This window comes from Coptis chinensis, chromosome 8 (assembly GCF_015680905.1).
Source record: "Coptis chinensis isolate HL-2020 chromosome 8, ASM1568090v1, whole genome shotgun sequence".
NCBI classification, from domain to species: domain Eukaryota; kingdom Viridiplantae; phylum Streptophyta; class Magnoliopsida; order Ranunculales; family Ranunculaceae; genus Coptis; species Coptis chinensis.
The window spans coordinates 30,299,130-30,308,201 of NC_141463.1; the positions used below are offsets into that span (position 1 = coordinate 30,299,130).

The following is a 9,072-nucleotide window of genomic DNA, read 5'->3' on the forward strand; positions in this document are numbered from 1 at the left end:
TGTGTAGACTCGAAGATGGTGTTGACTTCCTCTAAATAGGAGTCATCGACAAAATCTGAACTTCCAAAAGAAAGGAATTTATGCATATGGTTTTCTAGAAACGTGTTATTAAAGTAATCTTGAGCTAAGCTCTTGATCATGCTAACCTCTCCATCTATAGATAAATCTGGTAACTGTTTCATCATTTTAAAAACATTTACCTCAACCGAAAGATGGCCAAAAAACAAGGACATCGAACCATCGCGGCTGTTTATAAGCGCGTTGGCAGTTGCCAAGAAGGGACGCCCTAAGATGATCGGAACAAAGTCGTTAGCGACTTCTGTATCGAGGATAACAAAATCAGCAGGATAGTAGAAATCCTGGATCTTAACAAGCACGTTTTCAACCACAGCCTTAGGGTACTTAATAGATCGATCCGATAATTGCAATGCCATTTTAGTATGTTGCATCTTTTGTAGACCTATTTGTTTGTATAGATAATACGGGAGTAAGTTAACACTCGCCCCCAGGTCTAGTAAAGCGGTCAACGTGTGGGAATCTCCTAAGGTGCCTTGTATAGTAGGACGATCAGGGTCCTTGTACTTAGTGATTCCATTGTGTTCCGTTAAAGTTGGAAACTGTTCAGTTAAAAAGGCGTCTTTAGGAATATTTGTCTTACGCCTTTTAGTGCACAACTATTTGAGAAACTTAGCATGGTGAGGTAATTTTTTAATTGCGTCCAGAAAAGGTAAGTTTATCGTTAGATTTTTAAAAACTTCCCTAATCTCGTTGAAGTTTGTATCCCTGTTTAACATAGCTAATTTCTGGGGAAACGATGGTTTCTCTCTATATGTAGCGTATGGATCAACTGGATGTCTAACCTTTGCTTTCTGTTTCTTAGGTTTGTGGTTTAACTGGTACCTCTAGAGGGGTAGGCTCTTGAGTTTTATTACGATATCTAGTACAATCTCGGTGTAGGGACAATGATGGGGTAACTATAGGCATAGTTACTTTGTTATCAACCACTCTCCCAGAACGGAGAGTGGAGATGGCATTTAGCTCACCTATATTTTTATTTTCCGTACTAGTATTACCATTTACCTCAAAGGCTGTGTTTGTTGTTTTAGGATTAGCTATCGCTTGTCTTGGAAACACACCTTTGGGTTGTACTTTCTCTTGAGCTAACTACTGTAAGGAAAGTTGGATGGCTTGTAAAATATGTTGTTGAGATTGCATAAAGGTATCAAAATGATCCGGTTGTGGAGTAGTATTTGCTACTGGTTGTGTGACAGGAACTATGTCACGTTGATTATTAATGGGTGGATTTTGGTAGTTATTATTTACCGGAACGATACCTCTATTAGTATTATAATTATTATTGTTATAATTATTATAATTAGCCTGACCTTGTCCTTGTTGTGGTTGAGCTTGGTTGCTATAATTATAATTACCCTTACCTTGTCCTTGACCTTGTCGTGGTGGGCCTTGGTTATAATTGTTTGCTGGCCTAACATTTTGATTATTAAACCCTGGAGGTGTTACTTGTTGATTATTTCTCCAACTGAAATTAGGATGTTGTCTCCAAGGGGCATTAGGAATAGGAAAACTATTAATCGAGCAAACATTATCTTGTTGTGACTGTTGTTGTTCATAGGTGAAAGGACAATAGGAGTCGGGATACTCTGGACTCAAACAGAAATTACATGGATTGGAGTTGACATTCATGACAGGGATAGGCATTTGTTGAACAGAAATAGCCCCTACCTTTTTAGTTAGAGATTCGATTAAATTTTTAAGTTCCGGATCGGGTTTCATCTCAAACATACCGGCGGCCTTTACTGTTGTAGAAGAACTAGCATTGCAGGAGATATCGTCACTACCCCCGAAGTTATTATTACGCTTAGTTTGATCTTCTAAAAATTTATAAGCCTCTAAAGCTCCCTTACTTAGGAAACTACCCCCATTCATTATGTCAAGCACCTCCTTGTGGTGGTGTAACAGTCCCTTGAAAAAGGCACGAACTAGCGTGTCTTTCGAGAGGTTATGGTGTGGACACTCTATAAGTAGATCGGTGAAACGATTCCAAGCCTCTAAAAATGATTCATAAGGATTCTATCAAAAGAAATGAATCTTGGAAAGCACTTCATCGGTCTTCAGTGGTGAGCAAAAATGTTCCATAAATAGTTGAACAAGTTTAGCCCACGAGTCCACAGAATTTGGCGCTTGGGCAGTTAACCAAGACGCCGCCTTATCGGCTAAAGTGAAGGGAAATACCCTTAGTTTAATTTGTTCAGCACCAACCATAGGATGGTAGAATGTAGTAAGGACTTGGTCAATCCTACGCATGTGCTGATAAGGCTTTTCATGGTCTAACCCATGAAAAATTGGTAACAAATTAAATATATTTGGGGGGATTCGGAAATCCCCCACTGGGTCTGATAGAACGATGCAAGATTTAGGGCTATCGTTCAAGGCTTTGTAAAAGTCAGAGAGAGGAGACTCTCTTTCTTCAACCATTACTTCAGGTGGTGTGTGTGGTATATTAGTTAGAGGTGTAGTGAGTGGTATACTAGAAAGGCGTGTTTGTTGACGTTGTCGGTTGATTACGTTAAGCATTTTTCTTCGTCCTGACCTTAATCTCATGCAAGGCTAAGCCAATCTTAACTAAACACAACAACACTCCAAACAATCCTGATATGCTAGTATGACTCCAAACAATTTCTTCAGTCCACAGGTCCCTTTTCAACTGGCTTTGACTTCAACAGGCTTTTTGTCTACTTTTGCTTTTCTGATTGGGTCAAAGTTTGGGACCATTCGAAAGCTCTTTCCAAGCAGGTCATTTTGACATAAGGTATGTCCAATTCCGAGGCCTAAGTCCAAGGATACGATCTTCGGAAGTTCTGCTGACTTTTGTGTGATGTTTCTGCCCGCGTTGACTCTGACTTTTCAACTTCTGACCGGGCTTTACAAAGGCTTTTTCTCCTTGAATTGACTTCTTAGCAACCAACCCTTGCTCCTTTATATCGCCAAAGTTGCACAATTCTGCACATAATTGACTTCAATGCCTGAAATACATAAAAGCACGTAATTAGCATTAACTCTTATTTATTACTCGCATAATTGGTCTAAAAGTATTATTGTTAAGGGGTTTAAACTACAGTTTTTGGCTCTTATTATCTAACCCGCAGAAGAAGAAGCATCCCACTGTAATGGTGACAACAAAAAAGCCAATGTGGTTGCTACATAAGTTCAACCTCAGCCACATACGCAAATTCAGTCGGAGGTGGCAAACAACCCTTCTTCCAATCAAATTGCATATCCTCCAAGACAACAAGGATATCAAAATAGAGGGTTCCCCAAGTCTCAGAGGCAGTTCACAAAGCTACCATACCCATTGTCGGTCATTTTCAAGGTTTTGATCCAACAAGGCCTAGTTACATTATTGCAACCTAGGCCTCCTCCAAATCCGATTCCGTACTGGTATGATACTTCAAAACATTGTGATTTTCATCAATCTCTAGGACATACTACAAAGAAGTGTGGTGCTCTTAAACATACGATCTAGGATTTGATTGATTCGGGAAGAATTGATGTTTCACATCTTGGCACTCTGAATGTGACAACAAATCCATTGCCATACCATAATAGGGGAGTTCACACATTAGAGCCGGTCAAGACTAAAGATCCAACTTCTTTTATTATTCCTATCAAGCAGGAGTCCAGTGTTAGCACCACAAGGCCAGTCAATCTTCATGATGCAGTTAGAGAATGCATGGGACAAACTCCATAACATTTTCTGATGATGATTTGACTGCAGATGGAATAACCCACATGAAAGCATTGACTATTACGGTGCTTTGTAACAACCATAAGGTGCCATTTGTACTGATTGACAACGGATCCGGTTTGAATATCTGCCCGATCAATTCTGCGAAAGCCATTGGAATCATGCCGAAAGACTTCACTTTCACTAAGGATACAGCCAGAGCAGTTCATGGGTTTGATAATCAGAGAAGAGAAGTCCTTGACGAGTTCACAACTGACGTCCAAATAGGTCCAGTCACATTCTTGGCTATGGACATCAAGGCTAATTACAATTTCCTTTTGGGCAGACCATGGCTATACCAGGTCGGCGCAATTCCCTCTACACTTCACAAAAAGCTTAAGTTCTTATGGCAAGCATTACACCAAAACAACAAATTTGTGATGGCTATTTAGCGTCACAATTATTTTTTGTGACGCCATTTTGGCGTCTCAATTTGTGTCACTTTTTTTTGTGACGGCACTGTGGCGTCACAAATTTGGCGTCAGTAATTTGTGACAGCACTTTGGTGTCACTTTTTTTTTGTGACGGCATTTTGGCGTCACAAATATTTGTGACGGCTTGTTGGCGTCAGTTATTTTTGACAGCCCTTTGCAATAAGTGACGCCTGACAGGCGTCACAAAATATCATTTAATTGAAAAAAAATAACTTTCGTTTTTGGTTGCCATCCTTTTTTCTTTTTCTCCCCCTTAAATCACCTGCATAAATACAACCCCAAACACCAAAATTTGACAAAACATATTAAGTATTCAAGTTCGTCTATGAGCAAAAAGTAATACAAAAAAATTCATCATACATTTGTTTTGTATTCTGCAAACTAGTGAACATATAGCGCCAATTGGCTCGGTCAAAGAATTGTGGCTGATATTCTTGTGCACAACAATAGAAAAAATGCTCGGAGGTTGACATAAGCACCCAGATGCTGCCAGCCAGTTCCTCTAGCAATACTTGCACATTACACAGGCCCCGTCAATTCAAAACTTTCTTGGAAAAAGAAAAGATGGTCAAGCACTAAACTCTAGGACTTGTATCTAACCTGAAAGAGTTCCTTATAGGCTATTCATAATAACTTAGATACAAACTAAAAGAACCATTGGTATGACATAATCTGTCACCTCCTCCTCATTATTGTACACGTATACCATAATGCGTCGACTCAAGAAAAGAGACGGATAACAGCGTTGTACATATAATTCCCAAGCTTTTGGTATTGTTGCACCACATAAGCTTGACCGCATAGTATTGAGAGTGAACTCATCTGCGTTGGCGGAGTTGATTGACAACACCAATAAAAATAAAAGAAGGTTAAAGTCTAGGGGTTGTTCAGGAGGTTGAACATTTCTTGAAAGTTTTAAAAAACACAGAGATTTGGAATGTCACCTTTTCAAGAATGCGTTGAGTACGCTCCATCTCTTTCTTGGCATAGTCAGAACCTTTCTCCAAACTGCTCTCGGATGCTTTCTAGTAAATCTTGCCATACCTAGAAATATGACCTAAGATAGTATGATAAATTCATAATTCAGTATACAACAACCTAAAATAGTTAATAATTCAACCAATAAAAATGTTACTTAAACCAAGGAAATCTAATTCAACAAAGTATCTCAAGAGTGCATAAAAATGAACGAAATAATTACTACTACAAATCTACAAGACAAGGAAGAATGGGACTAATTAGTAGAGGAGATTTGCCTGAGATTTACAGCAAGAAAAGGTATATTATAGCATCCAAAAGCTCCAAAACTCGTCCTGTCCTAATACTGGTCCTATCTTAATACTGACGGGGTTATCACATGGTTTTCAACCCCTAAATAAACTAAAATGGGTCTATCTTCTAGAGGAAGAAGATAGATAATGAGATGGGTCTATTCTTACCTTATCCGTTTTGTATTCCAAATTGGGTTCGAAAGATCAAGTTAATCCCAATTAGTTGGGATGTCCATCACTCAACATTCTATGCTAATGGGGGTCTTTAAACTAAAATCAACTTAAGGCCCCTCAAAGCCCATAAGATGTTTACTTCCTAATCCAAATATACGGGGTTCTACATTTGGAGTTTACGCAAAGTGGAGCACACACTCTCTAAAGAGAACAAAATAGATTAAAGGGGTCAAGAATATAATAGGCCTAGAGAAACACATAATTTGTTCAACAATCATAATCAAATAAGTTTTTAGACATTCCCCTATCCTATATCTTACAAACTCTATATAAATTAATCATATGCTCAGCCAATTAATAAGTCCTTCAATTCTAATTAAAAGAACATACTTGTGCCACTAAACTTACACATTGTTCCTATGAATTGTGCAGTGTCATTAATAAAGGCAAATAGTGAGAATTTAGAAGTTACATAGACAAAAAAGAGTTGTACAGGAGTGCTTCAAGACTCCACATGACCAACCAAGCGATTGTTTGTTACTTCGTAGTTGCATGGACCAAGGTGACAAACAACCTGCATGCTCAAGGAAATGGCAAATGAATAACTGAACATGGCCAAAGGGCCACTTAAAACAACAAGATTACCTTACAGAAAGATGAGTTAATCCACTATAAACAACAAAAGGGGCAAGACTCAACATCAAGATGCTACTCGTGCAAAGCTTTACGTTAAAACTACCTATCCATCTTCGTTCATTAGCCTATCTAGCAAAAGAGGTAGCTATTCCTAGGACTAATGATGTATGTATCACCAGTACCAATGAAAAATCTATTGATTCCCAATTACCTAAGTGGGGGCATATGCATACCTTTTGAGGGGAGCATATGCATACCTTTTGACAAACAAGCTAAACTAAAAGTTATGCAATTGATAGTAAAAACCAACTGCAAGTACAATGATTCGAAAAATTATTTACCATTGTAGCCAAGAGGACGAAAAATTAATTACTTGCCATTCAAAAAATTACTTACAATTGATAGTGGTAGTATATTGCTCCTTTATTGGCAAGTGGTGTGTTCTTTACATCTTCTGGTATTTTGTGGTGTTCCATGTTCAATGAAGCAGCTCAAATGTCAAGTAATAATATCAAAGCACCTAGCTAGCAACCTACACCAAATATCCAACCATCCAACCATGTAAGAAAACAACACAGAGAGCAATATTTGCTTGGAAAGGATAATAATCGGTCACATAACTTTCTGTTTTCAGAACCACTAAAAGCATTATCGACACGTTTTTTCAAATATAAAAAGTTATACAAGAACGCAGCTAGTGCTACTACTTTGAAAAAAGGATTACAAGAACAGGTCAAAAGCACATACTCACCTTGAGTATTTTTCAAAGCAATTATACTTGTTTTGAATACGCGATAGAAAGTTGAGACAATACAAAATGCTGCAGTGAAGTATTTATTCAAGTGCATTCTTTTATAGAATAAAAGTCTATTGTCATAATGAAAACTGGGGAAATCATGGACAAAGTTTCTTTTACACAGTAATGCTTGCAGTACATAATTCTTTGTTGATAGTAAACAAGAGCCTAAGCGTAGTGTGTGGGTAGACTATCAAGACTGAGAAACACCCCACACAATTGCAAATAAAACACAATGCCAATTGTCTAGCATATACCCAATAAACATCAGTGAGTCATATTCTATGGGATCCGTAGTCCACATAAACATTAGTGACATGTAAAGATTGTTTACTAATTTTTTTTTCCCACAGTCAAATAGCTAAAACTACCTAGTGGGTGTGGCACACGGAATTGTGGCAAGAAACATTATCATTATTATATGACACTTGGGGCCGAGTAGAAATGGGATCACCAATTGATGAATGAAAGAAAGATTAGTAAGAAGAGTTCAGTAAAGGCTCCCCTCGCTAAACCCCATATTGGATTTTCAATTCTAACTGAAGCTAGAAACCCAAAATTCCACAAGTAACAATAAACAACTCTTTGTCTACAAGGGAGTAAAGGAATGCACAGAATAACATTTGGAATTGATGCAAAAGACATTATAAATGAATAAAAGACACTTAAAACATCTCCTATTAATATAGACTAATACCATTCTTCATAAAACAAATGAATGAGCTTGGTAATATAATATCCTTATATTTCTTAATCAACACTTCATAATCAAAATTTGCATATGAAAACCCAATATCCAAAAGAGTATCAAACATATGAGCTAAACACACATTAGTAGAGATTAATAAAAGAAATTCTTTTTGTCAGACCTTCAACGTTTCAGAAAAAACAGTCAACAACATACCCCCATCAAACAGAGCTCACTTCCTTTTCTCATTGTTTTTTGCAGGCATGTTATGCTAGGATGATAGTCAATTACGATTCATCGAAATGATGTCTTAAAGATAAAAAAATTCAAATTTACTTGCTGAGCGAAACTCAACATCGGGTGACACCCGAACCTGATAAGAAACGCCCAAATCAGTGAATGGCGAAACCCCATATCAAATTATAAGAATCTTTAACTAGAAAAATAACCAGATTGAACGACCCTGATTTCAATTATCAAAGAGATTAAGGGTTTTGAGAGAGAGAGAGCGAGAGCATACCAAATCTTCTTTTGTGGATGTGAGCGTGAATCCTTACAAATGGAGATGCAGTGGTGCGCCGGTCTGAAGAAGAAGTGTGATAGAGAAAGATGGTCATCTTGTGTTGATGGGAGATGAGATGAGGCCCGATAAAACTTGGAGTTTGTTTCTTTTTTTCTAAACGACCTGATGCCAATTAGCCATCACTATGTTTTAAAATAAAGGCCAGAATTAAAATCGTGTAAATTTTATATTTTTATGATAGTTGTTATCAATTTCTGATGCCAATCTGTCGTCACAATTCTTAAAACGCCAGTGTCACAAATTTGATGTTTTGGTGTAGTGAAGGGAAGATTATTTGCATCACTAGTGATTCGGATAATCTGGATTCTTCAGAAGAGCATAAGGTAATACCAATGATTGAAGGAAAATGTAACTACACTGAGAAACCATTAGGGATTGTGGAGTTTAGAGCACCGACAAGGAGAAGCTCCCTACCCCATTTTGCAATGGAAATCCCAAGACGACTCAGATGTTCCGTGAGCAGAACTATTTTCCAGGACTTGGATTGGGAAAAACCCAAAACGGCATCTTAGAACCGCTGCAGATTCCTAGTCAAGATGATCGAAAAGGGCTAGGCTATACTGAGGAGGTTTTGGAAGGACTGTCAGAATTGTTTATCAATTCTAGTGCCACGGTGAATTGTCTCGGATTGGCTCTACCTGATCTAGGGGCAAAGATTGATGCTATTATTGATTCCAACATGTTA

The 9,072-nt window shown here is 37.8% G+C and overlaps 1 protein-coding gene and 1 long non-coding RNA gene across 3 annotated transcripts; one reads left to right on the plus strand and one right to left on the minus strand.

Moving 5' to 3' along the window:
• The first annotated feature begins 3,747 nt into the window (after positions 1–3,747).
• Positions 3,748–4,197, plus strand: LOC147481006 (uncharacterized). Its single transcript, XM_086578807.1, has one exon. It carries the CDS (start codon positions 3,748–3,750, stop codon positions 4,195–4,197), a length of 450 nt encoding a protein of 149 aa, XP_086434933.1.
• A 359-nt stretch (positions 4,198–4,556) lies between these two features.
• LOC147481007 (uncharacterized) lies at positions 4,557–8,459 on the minus strand. 2 transcript variants are annotated; one of them, XR_015205846.1, is made up of 5 exons: positions 8,325–8,459; positions 6,717–6,852; positions 6,157–6,258; positions 5,184–5,296; positions 4,557–5,061 (listed from the first exon to the last, which is right to left on the minus strand). It is a non-coding gene; the product is annotated as an uncharacterized LOC147481007 (long non-coding RNA). The 2 variants fall into 2 exon arrangements; XR_015205845.1 differs by lacking the exons at positions 4,557–5,061; positions 5,184–5,296 and having other exon boundaries at positions 5,705–6,258.
• Positions 8,460–9,072: the final 613 nt, after the last annotated feature.